A 22,228-nucleotide genomic window follows, 5' to 3' on the forward strand; every position below is an offset into this window, starting at 1 on the left:
ACCATGTCAGGAACTCTTGTCATTTCAGCTACCAGAAAAATGTTCCTGCAGGGGTTCTAATATCCTCTTTGGTCTGTTTCAGGTATCGGAATTGTGTTTACACTTATAGGATTCTGCCCAACGAAGATGATAAATTCACCGTTCAGGTAAGACCTTTATAAACCTAGAAATACAACCCTGACTGGAGCCTATATTGGCAGAGAAAGAGTGAAAAGAGGGAGAAGAGAACAAGCACATGTCCAGCTCACCTAGACAGAAAGTCCTGGCTGAGCCCATCTTTCTTCTAGAAGTGCACACGTGGGGTGGCTTAGCGAGTAAACTGTGACCCTGCAAAGTGACCGTGCTCTGTGACGTGATAGAGCAGACATGCCAGACGTTATTTGTGCTCATGGGTGTGAAGAGGAAACGATGGTGAAGAGGAATGCTCAGAGATGAAGGAAAGTGACTGTGGCTCATCTGTTACTTTCTTCAGTGCGCTCAGAAGAGTGAGAATCAATAGACCAGGAAGGAGAGAAGGAAGGGAACTTGCAGGAAAACAAACCATATTTTCTGTGGGGCTAGAGGTTTGCCCCAAGGATGGGCTCAAAACAGTACCTTTCTATTTGTAGAAATGGGTTCCGTCAAAGGCTGCTGCTCATGGTTTCAGATTGTATCACATACACTCCAAATGTGTAAAACTTGCCATTAAAGAAAAACCACCTCGCTAGTCCAAATCTGGGAAGACCACCCTATGCACAGTCTGCGTGACAAACAGCACAGGCTTTGTGCCACCACAGTGCATGACAATTTAGTGATGTGGAGGCCAGGGCAGCTATTTTTATCTGGCTGCGTTAAGGGAGCATGGGGGGCTGGACAGAACAAAGGAGGTGACACACCCATTGTCCTCACTGGGGGCAGAGGAGTCCTGCTCAGTTCTCTGGCCTGTGGTGAGAAGCACTGGCAGGCGAGGTTCACCTGTGTGGCAAGGAGAACAGGCAGGAGAGACAGAGGTTGGGACACGATGGCACAGAGGAGCAGTGACAGGATCTGTGGGGTTTAGTTGAAAAGATAGTAGAAGTGGAAGGGGAGATGTGGGGCACAATCTCTGATTCCAGAACCTGAAGGGATCGATGCATTTTGTGCAGGACAGAGCTGGACTCAAGGGCAGAACAACAGGCAGGCCCCTGGGGCACAAGTCACTGGAAATACGTCAAGAGGGAGAAGCGATGGAGTAGAATGCCGCTGGGGAGACTAGTTATGGGGATCAAAGGAATCACTTCAATGAACCACTGGGGACAAAGAGTAAGACCTTGAGGGGCATACTTGAGCCAACATAGGTGCTCACAAAGCTGTCTTGTCAGGAGGCTGGGGATGTTTGCGGCAGGGTTTCAATGGGAGATGCAAAACTTGGGCTCAAGTGGAACCGCTCCACCCCATGGAGGTCAGGCTGGGTGTTGCTTCAGGCTTCTTGATCCCTCCCATACGTGAATCTGCACCAATCTCTAAAAAATATCCACTTGAATGTTTTTAGCTAGTCTGGGCCACCCACATGTCCCGATCTGGTCACCAGGAACAAATGTTGGCACACCTGGTACAAGACTGTACTTTGAAGTACTTGGTGGCTGCTTATCATTAAAATGGTTGTCTCCTCACCTGCCAGGGATGTGGCCACCAAGGGGAGGCCAGTGTGGGGCAGGCAGTCGGCCTCAACGCCCTTTACAGTTTTTTCCAAGTCTAGTACTGCGTGAACTTTCTTGCCTGGGTTGGCATCCTTGGTAGGTGGTTTGCTGAAAGGAGTCTGAACTCTCTTAAGTTAAAAGTTTGTCAATGGTTTGATCTTTTTTCCCCTTGTGGTTTCTTGTATCCCTTCAAAGTGAAGAAGACTTTAAGTATGACTAGGCCTTAAGCTGGAAAAGACATGACTTTGTGGCTTCTTATGTAGTTTGTACCCATGGCTTGTAGCTGTATAGACTGTCTAGCATCTGCCCCCTCTCCCCTTCACACTCTTGCTGTTGTGGTATTGTGAAGTACTGGAGGTCCTACAGGTATCTCCAAGCTGATGATTGTGAAGCAGCTTCAGAATCAGGGGGCATCATCAGGTTTGGGCGGGTCGTGAAGACCAGAAACAGACTTTGACTAACTCATGTAAGAGGTGGGCCTTTGTGGAGATGCACAGGGCAAGGAAGGAGAAGGCCTGGGAACTGGGACCAGAAGGGCTTGGGGCCCTACACCCCAGGTGCTACCTGCTACAACTCAGTCTTTCTCTGTGGGTCTGCTCTTCTCCTACAAACAGGCTCACTTCTCAGTTCCCAGTCCCAAGAGGGAATCTGGTTGTCTCAGCCACCAACGGCTTTTTCTGTCTGGGCCACTCAGGGGTGCTTTCTCTGCATGGGCCACCTGTCTGTGTATAAATTGGCTGTGTTAGAACAGATGACTGCCCAGCACTCAGAGATGGGGGTAGAGGTGTAGGGAGAGAATGTGGTTATCTGAGGCTCAAGCTCAGCTGGGGCAATAGGCAGGCAGGTTCACAGAAGAGCTGTGGCCCTGCTGGGCATGTCTGCTCCTGACCCCAACCCTGGGCGTGTGGCCTCCTTTGTGGCCAAAATCAGGTAACCAGGTTATAGGGAGCTGCGGGGACTAGGCGGCCCAAGGAAGTTACCACCCCTAAGATATGCCTTACTATAAAAACACAATACCTTACTAAAATAATAAGAGGAGATGTTCACTGGGAGCAAATTAAAGCCAGCACACAATTAGATGAAGTCTGAGATCCAACAGAGCGCTAGCAGTTATTGACCACTTCTTATTTCCTCTTTTCATGTTGAGGCAAAACCTCATACTCTTTTCTGAGCTTACCCACAGTTTCTAAATAACTCATTGCTTACATCTCAGTCTCTTTAGTGCCCCCAGAACATGAGGCTCCCAAAATAAGTATCTAGCCTGAAACATTGCCAAGTAAAGCACTGAGGGCTTTAATCGCTTTCTTATGTTAATTACCTTACCTCTTCTCTCTGGGGCTTTGGTCTTTTTGTCAGAACCAAAGAGACACTGCCTCTTTGTTCTCTGCAGAGCAACCTTGTGAAGTCAGTCCATGGTTTGTGGCCCGTGACAGCCCCATTTTGGTCAGGAAGAGGAGTGATCCTGGCACTTGGTGACTTTACTCTCTCTCCACCTTTTGCAAATTTATGAAAAATCAGAGATGAGAGGGAAGGATGTAAAGTGCAACTTCATTCAACTCCCGTGTTTTAAGTATGAATGTAGCCAAGGCCTGCAGAAGTTGGAGCTCACACCCAGTTCCCCAGACCTCCCCTTCTAAGCCTTCCTTCTTTGACCCCACAAAGTGTGTCCAAACCTGGCTGGGCACTGGATCCCCTGGGAAAGGATGGACTCTTCCCCAGGAAGACGAGGAGGCAGGGTGATGTCACCCCCTAAGGAGAGAGGCCTCTTTTCCTTTCCACAGTGTGGATACCATTTGATCACAAGTACATTTGGCCTTGTGGTAAATTATTGAAGTACCTGGAATACAGGCAGACCCCTCCCCTCTGTTCCCAGCTGGTTCAAGTCCAGAATTTGCTAGCTGTGTGGCCTTGGGTGAGGACATAACTCTGCTGGAAAGTAGACGTCACACATGTGCCTCCCAGTGCGTGTGTAAAGCACCCAGGCCCAGTGGGTTGCCAGCCTGGGGGAACTGCTGCCCTCACCATCACTGTCTTTATTCTTTGTGAGAAGGAGCAGATATCAATCAAAATGATCACTCTGCTAACCAACATAAGTCAGTTCCGCTTCATAAGTCAGGTCAAGTGAAGGAGGAAAGGAAAAATGGGGGAAAATGAGACAGAAAAAGAGGGAGAAACACCATGGAGGGAGAGGAGGGAAGGAAAGAACAAATGAAAGAGGGAAAAGGGAGACAGAGGAAAAGAGATAAGATAGAGGAAGAAAAAGGAAGAAAGAGGGAGGAATAGTGGTGGGTGTGGGTCAGGGGCAGTTCTGACAGAAGACTAGATGGGAATAGGTGTGGGGCAAAGGGATGTCAGAGAAGGAGGACAGAAGGAGGGCAGAGAAGGGGGGAAGCAGAGATGGCAGAGAAGGAGGACAGATATTGTGGTGACCAGACTTCCTCAACTCTGCATCTCAGACTGTGGATTCCCATGGCTCAGTCACCTTAGCAGCCCATGGAATTGTTAAGTAGTTGTTCAACAGCTGCTCTGACCCCCACACCCTGAGAAACTTCTGGACCTGAGTCACAGGTCCTCAAGGGTGGGCAGCGCTCTGAGGGTTGTGTGAGGCCAGAGAAAGGCAGGTCGGCTCAGCCCCTCAGGCCTGAGGTTCCCACCCCAAGAGAGTGGGTTTCTTGTAAAGCCCAAACTCCTTTCCTGACTGGGAAAGGGAAGTGACCCTGTGCTAAGGAATGCTGAGTCCAGGATTAGCTGTCTGGCTCCTGCTGCCTTTTGAAATGATCCTCTTCTCTGGGAGATAAGGAGGCATTTGAGGCAGTGCAAGCAGTCCTGATGGGCCAACTTCAGCATGAGTTGAGGGGAGGCCACAGGGTTCATGAGTGGACTTGTCACATGACTGGCTGCCCCAAACCCAATGCCACAGTCAAAGTTAATGGGACCCTTTGAGAAATGGGGCCCTGGAGTAAATGAGGCTCCATTCCTACAAGCCCTCAACTCTTGCTCTTTTTGTGACATCTTTCCTACCAAGAAGGATAAAACGGAAAGTAAAAACCACCCCTGGTCCCCAGTCACGTCAGTATTCCCTATGAACTTCCTGTCTTTTCTCACGGTGGAGATTGTATCCAGGATCCTCACTACTTAAGTCAAGACAAGAACACACACAGTTTTAATGCAAGTTTAGTTGAAGAAGGAATTTGAAACTCTGCCTCATAGATGCTTTCGGTATTCTTTCCTGATTTAGAAGAAAAGTTCAGTAGCTGGAGTCATTCTGGTGAGAGACTTAGGACTCAGTTCCTGATCCCTGATGGTGGCTGTCGCGTTACTATGGGCAGTGTGGCTTCTGGAGAGGGAAAACAAAACAACTTTCTAAAAGCTGTTCCGTCACAAGTGTCCGTGTGGGTAAACGGTTTGGCCATTGTTATTACTCTCAGGAAGAGGGTGGCAGCTCTTATTGTTCTGAGTGGTCACCAAGTGAGGTAAAGATTCCGTCTCAGCCACCGGCTGAAGGATGTGGCTCTAACACACACTTCCTGACATTGCACAAGAGGGAACAGAAAAGGTCCAGGCGACAGAAGCCATGCAGGGCCAGGGCCACCCTGCAGGACGCTGTGGCCATGTCGAGAACGGTGGGCCCGGCGGGCATCCACAGTGTCCAAATGGTCCCTTTGTGTCATGACTGCCATCTTCTAGAAGCCTGCATTTTTATTTTATTTTATCATTTTATTATACTACCTGTCATAGACCATGGACAGGTTTGTTTTCCAAGCTTCTGAGTATTTCAAAGCATCTTCCAGTTTCCGTTACATTCAAAAGGGAATTTGATGGAGATAACTTTCCTGGGGACCAAGTTTTCCTTCAAAATTCTACAGAGGTGTTGTTCTACTACCCTGAGAGAGTTAGTAATAAAATAGCCCCACTTACAATTCCAAGGCCAAGCTGGTACCAGTTCCATTATAAGGAACCAGATTTTTTTCTTTTTCTGATCTGAAGCCGGGGGGAATTCTTTTCTACCCCTGTCATCTTTCCTTTTGTTGATAGTTTCTGGAATGCATGCAGACTGTTCACTTTGCAAACTTGGGTCTTTCTTTTGGCTCAGAAGACTTTCCTTCTGTTTGGTCTTTGAGGATGTTTTTATCCCAGCTCTTCTGGTTTCCATTTGTCATCTATACCTCTCAATGATTGTCTTTACTTTCTTCCCCTCCCCTTGGCCATCTTGTCCCTGCTTCTTGTGCTCTGAGCCTCTGGTTCACCTTCTCTCAGGGCCCATTTCCTTTTTATTGCCCAAAGCAGAGCTCACCCAGGCCCACACCAGCTGTGGTTGGTTGGTTTAGAATGCGAGTGTAACCAATGAGATGTGAAGGGAAGTGTTCTGTGGGGCTTCTGGCAAAGCTTTATTTGTCTTAGAAAGAGATGCAAGAATGAAGCGGTCCTTTTCCTACCTCTGGAAGCTGTCATAGGATGCGATAGCTGGGGCTACTGCTGCCATCTTGTAACCAGGAGGGCAGGTAGCTGGAGAGTGAGGCGAATATGCAGGGGCGGGGCAGAAAGATGAAATAAATCTGGGTCCTCGATGATGCCACCAAATTAACGGAACAGAATTAACCAGCCTGGTCATTGCCCTGCCTCCAGACTTCCTGTTTCTGACATAATTGATTCTTTTTTTGTTCAAGTAACAGAATTAGGGTTTTCTGTTACCTGCAGCTAAAAATATCCTAGGTTGTGACGGTTTAAACTATCCTAGGGGAATTTCAAAGCAGAAAATGAACATTTTAAATTGAATGTCAAGTTCCATTGCACCCAAAGCCCACAAGCCATGGTCTGACACACAGTCTCTGACTCTCCCCTCTCTGAGCTGTGCGTGGCCTGCCCCACGTTATTGGGACCCATTCCCACCCCTCCTGGACATTCCCTGTGACGTGTCTCCGTGTCAAACATCCTGGGGTTCAATATCCCTTTCTCTAACTCTAACCAGAAAAAGCACAAACACCATGTTTTAACAATTACTTGCTTATTGCAGAATGGTTTAGCTTCTCCTCTCAACTACACCCTTCAAGGTCAGGATCTGGGTCTAACCTTCAGAAATGTAAGAGGCCAGTTAAATTTACCCAACAGAAGAGAATCTTTTCTCTAAGAAAACACCTCGCCCGAGAGGCCTTCCCTGATTACTCCATAAAAATACCTACCTGCCCCCTCCTGTGGCCCTGTAACCCCTTACCCTGCTTGATTTTCTTCATGGCACTTGTAACTATCTGACTTTATATGTTCATTACCGGATGTATTTATTGTCTGTCCTAGAACTGTTCCTGACATCTAGTGGGCACTGAATAAATATTTATTGAATGAATTAATTCTGGCTGCCCCTGTAAGAATCTAGAAAGAGCTGTAAGTTTCCCTTAAAACTATGACTTGTTGCACTTATCATTTCAGTTGGGTCTCCATGGTGTTCACCATATCTCTTGATTTTGATGCCTTGGCCAATTCCCTCTGTACGCTGGGCAGGGTGCTCTGGTCCATAGTCTTGATTTTGCTGTCACTTTCTCCCATGTGGATTTTCATTTCGCAAGTGAGTTTTTCACTTGGGTGCAAGCTTCATCTGGCTGGTCTCCCTCTTTAACCTATCCAGTTCCCCATGGTCTTTCTTGTGGGTTTTCACTCCAGGGTCATAAATGCCTTGCCTTTTTACATGCAGGCTTCCCAGGATGTTTTAAGAGTTCCTGCAGCAGCATTTTCAGAGAAAGCTTCCTCCGGGTCTTATTCTCCCCAGCCTCTGTTTCCTCCTCTGAAATACTGGGATAACAGCAGTACTTCTCACATAGGGAAGGTCCCAGGACCAAAGTGATGTTTTATGTGAAGCAATTATGGGAAGTGCCTGATATGTGACTCAATGAATGATCGTTTAACGGTCAATGCCTGCTCATTGGGCTTATGTCACCCCAGCTTTGAAGGGCTGGGAAAGAGTGAGGCAGGGGGTCAGGGCAGGGGCTAGTGCCTGGGGTCAGTAGGCAGCAATGACAGGGCCTTGAGGATACCAGAGAGGTCAGAGGGAGGGTCTCATAACTCCCACTGGGGCCCACCTCATCATCCCTTTTCCCCCCTGCTCCCACTTATCGAGCTCTTATTAAGAGCCAGACATTTGATATAAGTTTTTTAATCCTGTGAGGGGGGGTATTATCATTATTCTCATTTTAAAAACAAAGAAATTCAGGCTCAGATGGGAGGGATAACAATGTTTGCTTGGTTCATACTAGTCAGTGACAGACTAAGGATGTCATTTGACTTGCCATGCTTTGGCTTAAGGGTCAGGCCACTCTCCCCATCCTTGGCTTGGCCCACTGTCATGGAGATGCCCAGTAGCCTGGGCCCCCTGCTGGAAGGTAAGCACCAGGCTGAGTCTGATGCTGCTGCTGTGTTTGGATTCTGGCCTTTGCTTCGCCAATCACCAACGTGTGGCCCCAGCCATGGAACCAGGTGTGAATTGTATGGCATTGGAGCCACTGACCTTCCTGGAAAGGGCTCAAGATGACCCTGCTTTTAAGCTGAGCCCAGTCAGGGTTATAGCCGTGTGCCCTGACCATATTCCTTGATGCTTAGCATGACTCAGCTCAGAGAATCCCCACAGCCATCTGTTCATTTTCTCATTCATTCAGCAAATACTAGTTGGGCCCTGGGTACAATAGTCAACCTCAAAACATAGTCCCTGCCTTCAAGGGACGTTCAGTTGAGAACCAAAGACAAGCAGTGATCAAGATTATGCCCTGAACACTTGAACTATAGCTTGAAGTAGAGGTGTTTCAGGAACCTTCTACAGCAAAAGTAGCTTCCCTCAAAGGGGAGGAAACGAATGGCCCAGCCAATCCCTACAGAAAATCATCACTTCCCCACTTCTGTGGCACCCCTAACCATGAGGGGTGGTCTTTGGTCCTGTGTCTGTCCCCCCCCCAGTGAGCTGTGGGTGCCAGGCAACAAGAATGAGGGTCTCATTTGCCTAGAGCTGGGTTCATGACCATTCACTGAGTGAAAGGCCCAACTGACTTGGCTCGAGAGTGTGCTTTTATTTACCTCTCAGTGCTCACGAAACCTTTCGAGTTTAACCTTAAACCCCCAGTTCTTGGCAGAGGGGTACCCCATTTTGAGCAATCTCAGGGTAGAATAATCCAAATTTCTTCCCCAAATATTGAACTAATTGGTAGGCGATCGCTTAGTCATTTTTACAAAGAGATTCTCCACAAGAGAGTCGGGAGTTCCCAAAGTCCCTTCATTTCAGCTGCTCTGACTATCCAAGTCCAGAAACCCTGGGAGGCGACTGCCATCAGCATGTCTGCCTGCTTTCCGCCATATTTATGCTACCTCATGGCTTGGGGGGAAACAGTTCTGAAGTCTTGAAATGAAGAAATGTGTTTTCCAAAATCCAACGTCTCTGGCAAATATACACTCTTAAAGCCCTGAGAAGTGGCCTTCGCACCTCATACTGTGACCAGCACAAGACATGAGGACATAGTCCTAGGTTTAAAAGAAGGAAACCAGACATTGAAACAAGTAGATTTAAAGGTTACTCAGAAGTCTGCAAGAAAGACCATTAGCTGCTGGGGAAACCAGACAGTAGAATAGGTCTCTCTTCCTGGGAAGGCATCCAGGAGATAGTTCCTCCTATGAACATGAATCTCCTCCCTGCCCCAGGACCTTTGCACTTGCTCTGACCTCTGCCTAGGACGCTGTCTCCCCAGGTCACCACGTGGCTGACTGCCCCGATGTTACTCCCAGGTCTCCCCATCTAAAGTCATGCCCTGCTCCAATAGTCATTCTCCATAGTACTCCTGGTCTATTCTTTGTCAGCGCTTAACACCATCTGCAGTGGTAGGTATCCCCTGCTGCTCCTGCCACCATAGCGAATAACCATAAACAAGAGATTTAAAATCAGTAGAAATGTATTATCTTACAGCTCTGGGGGTTGGAAGTCCGAAATGGGCTTCACTGAACTAAAATCAGGTGTTGGCAGGACTGTGGTCCTTTCTGGAGGCTCAAGGGCAAATTTGTTTTCTTGCCTTTTCCAGTTTCTAGGAGCCACCTGCATCCCTTGGCCCCGGCCCATTTGTCCATCTTCAAAGCCAGCAATGGCTGGTCAGGACTTTTTCATCTCTCTGGTTGAGTCTCTCACCTCCTCTTTCCCCTATGAGGACCCTCAGGATTTGATTGGGTCCCCCTGAATAATTCAGGATAATCTTCCTATCTCAAGGTCAGTCTGTGACAACCTAATTCCCTCTGCATCTTGGTTCCCCAACTCCCTGTCACATAAGGTCTTCACAGGTTCCAGGGATCAGGACGTGGACATCCTTGAGGGATCATTGTGCTGCCCACCACAGTGACTATCTTGGTTCTTTATTGATTGCTTTGCAATCTGTCTCCACGAGGATGCTGTAAGGCCCATTTTGCTCACCACTGTGTCTGTGGTGGCTCCTAGAAGAGCACCTAGCACATAGTAGGTGCTCAATAAATATTTGCTAAATGATTGAATGGAGGGATAACTTTGTAATATGAAGGAGGAAAGAAAGGCCTCCATTTCTTTACCTCTGAAAGGAGGGCAGTGGACTGGAGACTTCCAAATGCCTTCGTGCTTTAAAATGCTATGATTTCTTCTGTAACAATTCCTTCTGTAACAATGACACCAACAAATAGAGGCGGGTGTTTGGGGCGGCTGTTTCATAATCTGCTCTGCGGTGTTGGGGCACAGTGGGTGCAGAAGGGACTGGATCTGGGATGAAGTGAGAGCAGCAGGGGAGTTTGGGGGCGAGCTGAGAGTTCATCAAGGGGCCGCCCCAGGCTTCCTTTCCCCCAAGGCAGCTCCTCTCCAGGCTGAGGGCTCAGAGCTTGTCTGCCAGCTGTCATTTCTGTCTCCGCCAGAGTACCTCCAGAGTTTCACAATAAGAAAAGAAGCAAGCTAGAAAGCATTCCGGGGATATGTAATTAAGGATAAAAATATCCCTCAGGCTCCTGCAGTGGGGAAATGGAGAAGGTTTCTGTTCCTAGGACAACTGGAAAGAATGGCCAGCAAGGCTTTTCATATTGATGAGCCTGGACAATTATAAATACATCTCTGTCCCACGATGTCCTATCTCGTGTGGTTCAGTTCTCGAAGGGGAGGGGTTTCGACTGCGCAGCATCCCAACTGCAGGGCCTTGGCTTGGGGTGAGAGAAAAGGGGAAATGGAAACAGTGAAGAAGATAAGCTTCCTTCTTTGCATGTGTCAGAGGGAAATGGCTCTTTGAAAGGCAGATGTTGAATGTTGGAGATGGCGAAGGACTTAGGGGCTCCCAACAGGTCTCTCCCCCACCCCAGGTTCCCTCCCCCTCTTCAATCTTAAGGCAGAGGGAGGTAGGCCTGGGAGCCCCAGGCCCCATGACTGTCTCTGGCCCCCAGGTGCCCGGGCATGGCCCCCCCTTCCCATGTTCCTCAAACCCCTCAGCCCTCTGCACCCCTCAGCCCCACCCCATGCTTTGCACCTGAAAGGATGTATTCCTGCTGGTGGTGTGAGTGAACAAATGTTAACCCCGTGATGAAAATGGTTGCACAGGAAGAAGCAGAAAGATCAAATAGCACATCCTGACAGAAATGGGGAACTAGGCTGACTTCCGATCTGAATGCTGCTGAGGTCCTGTTCTTTTCATAGCCTGTCTGGGACTATGAAATAACTCTCCGGGCTAGCTTTTCTTTTCTTTGTTTGTGTTAAGAAGGATTACTGCAGATCAGTATTTGTTATTTCTGCTTTTTCTCTTAAGAAAGTAGATAATAAGTGAGGGTACGGAAGTTCAAATTGAAAATATGAAATGGAAATCAAACCCCCTGATACTGAAACAGGCCTTGCTTCTTGGGAACCTGTCAATGTAAATGTATTTCTCTAAAATTTGTCATTAGAACCGGTAATATATTTGACATCTTAAAAATAGTCTTAAAGATTTTATGTTAAGCACTTGAGTGCTCACTGAGGTATTCCTTAAATGTCAACAGTCCTCTTATATTTGTGGGAGAAAAGATTTGCAAAAATTTAGGAAGAATAGTATCATGCCTGGTCAGCTAGAGCAAACGTTGCACAATTTCAAGCATGCTATGATTTCCTTTAAAAGTCACTGAGTGAAGGTGGTCAAAAGGTACAAACTTCCCGTTATAGATTAAATTGTCCTAGGGGGTGTAACGCATGGGGGCTATAGTTAAGGATACTGTCATGTATATTTCAAAGTTGCTGAGAGATCACAAGAGAAAAAATTGTAATGATACGTAGTGATGGATGTCAGCTAGACTTACTGTGGTGATCATTTCATAATATATACAAATACCGAATTGTCGTTGTACACCGGAAGCTCATGGAGTGTTATATCTCATTTTGAAAAACGTGAAAAATGGAAAGCTGTGAGGAATGTAGCCTAGGAACAGATAGTGGTACCGATATTAACAATAGTATCGTTGCTTTGAGTTTTTATGTGGGACACAGCCCCCTGCTGCTGTCAGTGCAGACGGCTTGCAGGCCACACTCCCTTTGGCAGGAAAACCTGTTCTCCCCTCTTATGCCCCCCACCCTGTTAGCCACTCCCTGGGGTATGAGAAACAGGTGTTGCCCTGCTCCCCTTCCTGGCAGAGTTCAAGAGAATCTCTGAAGCTGGGAGGTGTGGCAGTCGCTGGCCACACATGTCGATCAAGCATCTGGCATACAGCTAGTCAGAATCGAGATGTGTTAAGTGTAAAACCCACACGAGGTTTCAGAGATTTAGTACAAGAAGGAAAAGGAGGAGGGAGAAGAGGCGGGAGAAAGAATGTAATATATATCAACTTTTTATTGCAGATTGAAACCTTAATATTTCAAATATATTGGATTCAATAAAATATATCATCAAATTAATTTCACTTGTTTTTTTAAAACTTGAGAAACATGGGGGCTCCTTGAAAAATTTCAATCACACCTGAGGCTCTCGTTATTTTTCTGCCGAATGGCATGGCTCTAGAGCAGGGGTGTCCAAACTTTTTTCAACGGTTTTCACCAAGGGCCAAATGCCGTAAAATATACAAACAGCCAGGCCACTCACTCGAGGTGAAGTACCTGTTGCCTCACCTGGTTTATTTAAGTAAACTAAATATATTTTTGGAATTTGCTGCGGGCCAATTAACAATGGATCATGGGCCGCAGTTGGCCCGCGGGCCGCAGTTTGGACACCCCTGCTCTAGAGCCTTGCCACTCAAAGTGTGGCCCACAGACCAGCAGCACCTGGGAGCCCATTAGGACTGCAGAGGACCCGGCCACACACCTACTGGTTCAGAACCAGCGTTCAAACAAGCTCCTCAAGGGATGCACTCACCCATGAAAGTCTGAAGACCACGTGGAGGTGAGGGAAGTGACAGTAAGTCTCACACAAGATGGGAGGCAGTGCAAATAGGGGCAAAGAAGGCTCCAGAGGGCAAATCCATGAACACCTGTAGTGCCTGGGCCCCGTGACGAGTGCCCCCAGCAGGTCACACGGGGCAAAGATATATGTACTAGGACATTCACTGTGGCACTAATTCAAATAGGGACCCACAAGAACCAGCAGGAAACCTAAATGTGATTAACATCCACTGAGCTTGGGCCAGTGGAAGTCTGTGCAGTTGTTTAAAAAATTAGGGCAGTGATGTGTGTAGTCAGTTGGCAACATCTCCAAAATTAAAAAGAAGTTGCAGGAGGATATTATAGTATGAGAGTTTGGGGTTTTGTTTGTTAGGGAATAGATTATAGATACAGGGTAGCATATACATTAGAGTGGCAAGAAAGATAGCTCAGAGACTGTTAACTGTGGGGTGAAGATGGGCTTACCAATGAGAGAAGGGGGCTTCACTTTTCCAATTTATACCCTTCGGTACTGTTTTCATTTTTTTAAATCATGGCTGAGAGGTAACTTGTTATCATAATTTTTTTCTGTTTTATACTTCACCTTTTGTCTTTATTTTTAAAATTGTTATTATAGGAAATGGGATTGGCTCAGAAAATCTGGGGGTAAGCCTGCTGTAATGTGGGGTCCCCAGTAGGAATCCCAGCAGAGAAGATTGGGAGAAGGGAGGTTGAGACCAGACTGAAAAGGGCTTGAATACTCCTGGCCTGAGAGTTTGGCCTCTGTTCTGCACACAGCAGGGCGGGTGTGGGGGAGAGTTGTTTGTTTGTTGTTGTTATTGTTTTTAACTGAGGTGAAATTCACACAACATAAAATTGACTATGGTAAAGTGAGTGATTCCTGGCATTTTGTACATTCACAGTGTCTTGCAAGCGCTACCTCTATCTAGTTCCCATACATTTTCATCACTCCAGAATCAAACCCCATACCCATATAACAATAATTTTAAAGTTAGTATTTTTGTTTGTTTGTTTGTTTGTTTTTATTCCCTATGCCCCTCTGGGAAATGCATATGTGTTGAATTTAAATCCCCCAAGGCCAAAACTGAGTGGTGGGGGTGATTTGGGGTTTTTTTTAAAAAAATTTTGTTAAGCCCTGTTTATGGGGGCCACTGCTGTGTGAGTAGGGACAGGGCTCCCAAGGCAGCCCCCAGGCCAGAGATGCTCGTTCTCAGGTAGGAGCTCTTTTGGGTCAGGTACAGGCAGAGACCCCGGGCATCAAGACCCTTGTTGGAGGAGCAAGAGATCTGCTTACAACAGTTATACCTGTTTTCTTTCTTTCTCGTTTTCCTCTTTTTTTTCTTTCTTTTTCAACCTAAGTGAAATATGAATATACTTTTTAAAAGCGTTCAAACCAAACAGAAGCACAGAGTAGAAAGTGAAAGCCTGACCTCACCATCCCCACACCCTTCTTTCCTCCATGGGGGTAACCACTGCCCGTGTTGTGGCATTTGCCATTTTTTGAGCATTTACATAGAGATATGAACCTACACAAATATATAATTTTTTAAAAAATAAATAGGATAAACTTCGTATTGCTCTACAGTTTTCTTTCTTTTCTTAGCAATTTGTCTTTGAGATCTATCCAAGTCAGCTCACATACCTTTGTGCTTTTGGGGGGAAGGGAAGGCTATTTTACTTTGTAATAGAGATATAATTGACATATAACATTGTATTAGTTTCAAATTAGCATACATTCTGTGAAAGGATCGTCATGATAAATTTAGTTAACCTCCATCACCACACAGAGTGACTTTTTATTTCCTTGTGATGAGAACTTTTAAGATCTACTCTTTCAGCAACTTCAAATATACACTACAGTATTGTTAACCATCGTTTTTTAACTGACGTGTCTTAACTTTAGGCTTAACTGTCATACTATACAGTTCACCATACCCCTATGGATGGACATTTAGACAGTTTCCTTCTTTTTTTCTTGTTATTACTACAAAATAAAATGCTTACAATAAGCCAGGCTTGCGTGGGCCTCTGTGCACGTATGCAAGTTTTCTTCAAGATGAAATATTACTAGGTTGAAAGAATGCGTATTTTTACTGAAGAGATAGCCACGTCACCCTGCCAGAAGCTTCTTCAAATGAGCCAATTCCCACCTGATGTCCCCACATGGTCTCAATACTGGATCTGATCACTGTCTTTGATACTTATCAAACAGTAGATGAAATATGCAACCTTAATATTTTATTTTGCATTTCCCCCATTAGAAATGAGGATAAGCATATTTTCATGCATGAGCTGGCTACTTGTATTTCTTTACCTGTGAATTGCCGATTTATTTTCTTTGTCAGTTTTTTCCCTTTTTGAAAAAATCTTTCTGATTATGTAAAAAGCTCTTCATATGTTTTCCATATTAATTTTCGGGTTTCTTATGCTAGAAATATTTTTTTCCCAGCCTGTCAGTTTTCAAAACACCTTGTTTATGGTTCGTTTGTCATGTGGACATTTACAATTTTTATATACTCAAATGTTTTCATGTATGGAATCACTCATCTCAATATTATTCACTCAGGGAAAATATCAGTTTTTCCTAGCACTTTGATAATATGCTTTTATGTCTGGCTCTTTATTTATTTTTACATTTGGTAGAAAATAAGGAATATGGATAGCCACACCATATATTGAACAATCCATCCTTTTTCTACGGATTCAAAATGGCTTCATATCACACACTGACTTCCCACACACGCCTAATCGAATTTTGGACTCTTCATTCCGTTCCACTGACTGACGAGCCTACTCTTGCCCCAGTTCTGTAATGTTTTCATGAGTGTGGCTTTACTGTGTGTGTTCTCATCCCGTAAACCAGGTTCCTGTCTACTGTTCTTCTCTTTATTCCTTGGTAGTTTCCATGCATTTTCTTTTCCAGGTGAATTTTATAAGCAGCTTGTAAAGTTCTCTAAAAATTCCAGTTGGAATTTTTATGTAATTACATTGAATTTATAGATTACTTAGAAGATCACTCATCTCCTTATAATATTGAGTCCTTCTGTTGGAGAACATGGCATCTCTTTCCTTTTCTTCAGATTTTCTTCTGTATCTCTTATGCTGTCTTTCATGTTTTCTCCATATAGTTTTTAAGTCTTCCCTGTTACTGGATGGGAAGTAGTTTTTGCCGCTTTGGTTAACAGAATCTGTCTTTGTCATGATGTTTCCTGGATGGGTCTTGTTAGTGTCTGGGAAAGTGATGACTTCTGTGCGGTGCTCTTATCTATCTTTCTCAGTGATCTCCCTGGTGTTAATTGTTTTTTGAATGTCTTCTTTTGGCTTCTCTAGGTACATGATCTTGTGGTCTGCAGATAATGATAGGTTTGTCTCTTCTTTTCAATATGACTAATTTGGGGAGAGGGGAGTTGTTTGGGTTTGTTCTGCGCTGGCTGGGACCCACAGTGCAGTGACACAAATCAGTGGCAATGGCATTCACTGTTATCTTGCTTCTGGTTTCTGGGGATGTTTCTGCTCAGGAAGAAGGATGCAAATCAAAGACAAGGGATAAAATGGGAGTGCCAAGAGGAGGGCATCAGCCAAACTGGAATACCAGAGCGGATGGGGAGCTGATAATATAGCCGGGTGGTCCGTGCCCAACAGGGCGTTCTCTCTGACCCAACCCCTTGCTCCAGATCACGGAGCTCTGTTTCATTTTGGTTCTGCCTGTTGCCCAGCATGTTTGAGATGCCTCGTAACTTGGTGGTAGCCACACATTGGCAAGCCCACTTCCTGGATCCTGATCTGAACCACGGATGTAAATGAGAGGGAGAACCCAACAGCACCAGAAACCTATATCCAGGCTGACGTAGTGTATTCTCACCCTACCCCATATTCCTCCCTGTGGTTCTCAACAAAAACTCTCAGATGAATGTCACAAAATGCTTTATTGAAATCTATGTAAATATTACATCGAAGATCAGAAGTAGCCCTTACATTCGATTTAGTGTTCTGTTTGCCTGACATATGTTTTAAAAAAATATAAGCCAGTTAAAAGTATTTTTAAAAATTCAGAGCTTTTTATATGATATTCTGAATTTTCAGCTTCCCTTAAAATTTTTGGAGCTCTGATCACCTTCGACCTGCCCCATGGTGAGTGGAAGTCACCTCCTTTTCAATGAGGCATTTCTCATCGATGTGCCACAGTCCCCACCTCTCCTTATTGCCTCACTTCCAGCCTGTTCCACTTATTTACATCACCTGGCCTCTGTAGGCATTTGAGCTGTGATATCTATCAGATTCAACAAATGATCCAATCCATTAGGCTAGCAAACATACACTGACCTTCTGCTATGTGAAGAAAATAAAAACAAACATGTTCACCTGACTCGATCTGTTCCCAGTAGACCCCTGCTGGTTCCTAAGATCATGCCTTGCTTTGGCACATCTCACAAACCATACTGTTAGTGACCTGACCTAGAATCTCACCTGGGATGGACGTAATGCTCAGTAAGCTGAGCTGTAGAAGAACCTGTCTTCCCCGCTGTGAGCATTGCAGATTCCCCGGCCCGCCCTCAGCCGTCTGGCCCCCTCCTCTTCACTCTTCCTCCAACTTGGGAGCAGCCCAGGGTTGAGCTCTCCTCTCCTGGGATGAGGCTTGGATTTTGCAGGACAGGTACAGTGGCATTCCCCCTTTCTGCCTGGGGCTTCAGTCCCATGTTGTAGGGGTGCCTTTGTCACTTCCTCAGAGCAGCAGAGCCTGCAAACGGTGGCTTTCAGTTCCTCTGAAGGGCACACTGTTTACCCAAACTGAGCTTCTCTACCCCCAGAGGTCCAAGGTGATCCCTGCAGGGGAGCTGGAGGACTCACAGTTGTCACAATCTTGCCAACCAGAACACTTTGCTGTTGTCCCTTTTCAGCTTCTGTAGTCAGACATCCCACCTACCCACAAAGGCAGGCTCGAAGCTGCCCGTTTTGCTCGGGGCCTTTGCCATCTTCATGTGAAAAAGGGTTTTTCTGCACTGAACAGTAATCCCCCTCGACACTTCCCCCAACAAATCATGAACCATCTTGTGTCAATGGTATTTTTTCCCCCGACCCACTGTTGCTTCTAGAGACTGAGGCCGTGCAGAGAGAAAACCAAGTTTGCCTGTAAGAACTGAAGGGATGGTTTTGCCCAAGTGGTAAATGTCACTGGGCTACCTGCAGTGGCAAATACTTGACAACCAGTTCTCTGGGGAAGAAATCAAGGCCTGATTTGCAGTGGTTGCCAATTTCCGTGGTGTAAATGCTCTCACCATGGCTTCCACCATAGAGGCCACATTTAACAAGCAGCTATTGGTGTGCCGGAAAAATTGGGTTTGGAACTAGTACAGGTTGGCACAAGCTGGCATGAGCCAGCAGCAGCACACACTGGCCTGTGTATTACAAATTCATTCGTGTTGCTGCCCTGGTGTCTCGTTAGGAGTCTGGCATTAAAATCACCTCTGCTTTGCTTAGAGCCCTTTTAATCCCCAAACCCTTATCTGTCAATTATTTTAATCCCATTTTACCCATTCCTTTTTTTTTTTTTTCAACCTATTCCTTTTGATCACATTTGGGCAAGATATTTTTTTCTACTTAATTTCCCACTCCCCTGAGCATCAGTTGTTTGGTTTTTTTATCTGACAGATAAGCATGGGTATTTATATTAGCATATTCAACCCACAACTGGTAGTCCATGATGAAGGATTCTTCTGGACTGAGAGCCAGGCCCTGGACTTTATTAGCTCATTTAAACACCTGGCTGAGTGAGTCTTCGAAACTTCATTCGTGGACAAGGAAATTGTCTTAGTCTTAGAGAGTTAAATACCACACTCCAGGTCACACAACTACTTGGTGTTGGGGGTAGGATTTGAATTTGTAGCTGACATGATATTTTCAAAATGAGTCACAAGCATTAAAAAATCTGAGATTTCACCTAAGAATCTGCATTTTTACCTTCCCCTGAATATTCTGAAATTCTGACAACTCTAGGCGTTTGCTACTCTGTGGCGCTAAAGCTGGAGCTAAGTAGAAGCTGATCCCTATATAGGGACATTTTTCCAACGTGCCGCAGTCTGCACCTCTCCGTAGTAGCTCACACCTGCCTGCTTCAGTCACATCAGGCTTCAGATTCTGTGCTTGTACTTATGGGCCACACTGCTCTCTAACTAAATGTTACTTCCCCTTGCCCAGTCCTTACCCCACACTTGACCAAAGAAGAAACTAGACACAGAAGATTTCAGTAATTAATTCAAGTCAAATCAGAAAGGTCACAACAAGGTGAAGAACCCATCTTTCACAATCGGGCTACATGACAAAACCGCAGTGCATTTTTGCTCTAAAGGGAGATCTTTACAAACTGTTTTAATCCCTCTATCCCTCTAGGGCACTTGCATAACCCTCCTTTAATAGGCAACCGTTTGAGTGTTGTTGTTTTATTTGGATAGGTTCTTTTGAAATGTGTATTGCTTCGTGCTCACGTATTTTTAACTCACTGAAGTGATACTAGCTTTCATTCATTTTCTACTCTCTTTATCAAAGAATCGTTTAAAACCCCTTCCATATTGCTGCATGCACATAAGTCTTTGCTTCTGGCGTTTGCATGACACCCCTGTATGCCTTGACCACACTTTACCTGTCTCCTTTCGCAATGATGGGCACCCAGTGTCCCTCTAGAGCTCTGTCACCACAGATTTGTGATGACCATCCATCTAGGTGGCCCAATATGAGCCCTAGCTATATGCCCAGGGGTGAAATTACTGGGTTATAGGACATGCACATATTTAATTTGTCTAAATTGTGTCCGATTGCTCTCCAGAATAGCTGCACTAGTCTACACTCCTGGGATTCTTTGTTCAACACAGATATAGCAGGAGAAACGGGAGAGAGGGCTTTTAAATATGTAATATCCATTAGTAAATAAGGTCCTTTGGATGGAGCTCAAAATAGGCTTGCCTCATACCAAGGTACCAGAACACACAGGTAGAGAAACTGGAGGACAGCCACCTTTCAGAGTCCAGAAACACAGAACTTAGAGTGAGGGACTTGATGTTCTGGTGCTGTCACTTCCAAAGCAAGTCATTTAGCCCTTCTGAGCCTCAGTTTCTTCATCTATAAAATGGGGAAACCAACAGAAACTTAAGTCGCATTGTTTGGATACTCAAAAAATAGTAATGCTTTCATTCATTCATTCTCAACACAGAGGTAAATACATGACACAGTTTGTCATCTAACTGCCGGGTAAATACATTACATGTGCCTAGTCTCATTGAGGGTGTCCTGTATCCCCTCTTGCTGGCTCAGGGACTCACAGGACTAGTGGCCCAGCAACAGGGTAGGGATTTGAACCGGTCTGTGTAGAAGGTGAGGTAGGAGGTATGCTGAGCCCAGGGGGGTGAGGGGAGGAGGGAGGAAGTAGGGAGGGAGCAAGGAGGAGTAGTAGGGGGTCCTTATAGGCAGCCATGTTTGGGGGAGAAAGAGGAAGAGGAAGATAAGGGCTTCAGGGCTGATTGGCTCCTCCATAAGGTGGGGGTCCAAATTCTTGGCTGTTGGTGAGGGCTTGAGGGTCAATCCTTGGACCAGCTGTTGTGGGAGGGCTCGAGAAGGACAAGTGAAAGGACTGCTTTGAGAATTGACCATCATAGGCCAAATTCTTCTAGAAGCAGACTCTAAGTTTGGATACTAGTACTTCATTAAAGAAAGGTTCCCAGGAGAACCCAGTAAGAGAGTGGGATGCAGGGTAGGGCAGGGGAGAAGCCAAGCAAAGCCGCAGTTCCAGGTGAAGTCTCAGACTCAGCCTGATCCTACAAGGAGCTCTGGAGTGTGAATTACACCTCCAGTATGTCCTGCATGGAGCAAAAAGCTGGGCTTTTGCACACACACTTCGGGTGGGGGCCAGGGAACAGAGAGCTCCCCAGTTTCTCCTGTATCCTATTGTGAATGAGGTGGTTCCAGGACCCAAAGGAGGTCATCTGAGTTATAGGTCCAAGTTTTTACCAGAAAACACATAGCTCCCAGAAGAGAAGGGGGATGGGAGCATAGAGGAATAAAGAGATCTGCAGGAACTGGGTGGGATACCAACAGCATTCCATATAAGGTCCTAACTGTAACCACAAATGTAAATGAACACCCATACTTGGCACAAGCTGCTCCCTCTGCCTGCTATATTTCCCTTTCCCTTTGCCTGGCAACTGTTATCCATTCTTTGCATTTCAGCTTAAGTATTGCCTCTTTAATGAATAATTCCCTGACCTACCAGGCTAAGTGCCCTTGTCATACCCTCCCAAGGCACTGCACTTTGTATTTATTGACTTGTTTATTGTATCATGTCTTGCTTCTCTGCTAGACTGTGGGCAAAGCCTGGGTCTATGTTGCTTCCTGCTGAATGACTGTGAGAGAATTTCAGGTGGGGTGCATGGTAAGAGCTTAGTAACTGTGTGTGGGCTGCCTGCTGGCCCAATGACACCCCCCCCAGCTCTGGTTTACTGCAACCCTGCTCAGACGCAGAAGATGGATTGGGGCGCTGATCCTAGGTAGTAGCTTTGACAGGCAGGGCCTGCAGAAGTACAGGGAATAGAGGGTGCCATGGGGACAGGATCTCTGGTGGCTGCAGTGGGGTTCAGGCTCATCAGAAAGATGAGGAGGTCCAGAGGGACCCGAATGCCTGCACAGAAGATGAGATTGAAGGATGGTGGTCTCTGAGAGGCTGGAGAGCAGACATGGTGGGAATGAGGGCACAGAATTTGAAGATTTGTCCCTTGTGGCAAGTCCTGGTGATAAAACAAGTCATGTGACATAGGACAAGTTACCTAATCTCACAGCTTTAGCTTCCTCAGGGGTAAATGGAGAAAATTGTGTCATGAAGGTTCAATAACAGGCAGACTCAGGGAAAAGCTCATTTTTTGCTTCAAATTTGTATTTGTCAGTGTTTGCTGTGTAACAAGCACTCAATAATCTCAGTCGTTTCCAACAGCAAGCATTTATTTTCCTCTCGTGGGTCTGCAGGTCAACTGTGTTTGGGTGATCAAGGATGGGCTCTCCTGGACTCAGCTGGACTCCAGGTTTCCAGTCAGGTCCAGGTCTGCCCCTCAGCTCTTTATTCTTGGTCCACAGGGTCCCTGGGGCATTTCTTCTTATGACAGATCACAGGGGCCCAGGAGAGGCAAGCATAAACCCACAATGTCCATGAAACCTGGAGTTTAGA

The 22,228-nt window shown here is 45.9% G+C and overlaps 1 protein-coding gene across 1 annotated transcript in view; it reads left to right on the top strand.

Moving 5' to 3' along the window:
• INPP5D (inositol polyphosphate-5-phosphatase D) overlaps positions 1-22,228 on the top strand; it is a 107,796-nt gene that overhangs the window by 13,445 nt on the left and 72,123 nt on the right. The window contains exon 2 of the mRNA XM_081052373.1: positions 83-146. Within this exon, the coding sequence (XP_080908499.1) occupies positions 83-146 (64 nt within the window). The remainder of the gene's footprint in view (positions 1-82; positions 147-22,228) is intronic.

The sequence above is a fragment of the Rhinolophus hipposideros genome, assembly GCF_964194185.1.
Source record: "Rhinolophus hipposideros genome assembly, chromosome: 6".
Classification (NCBI taxonomy): domain Eukaryota; kingdom Metazoa; phylum Chordata; class Mammalia; order Chiroptera; family Rhinolophidae; genus Rhinolophus; species Rhinolophus hipposideros.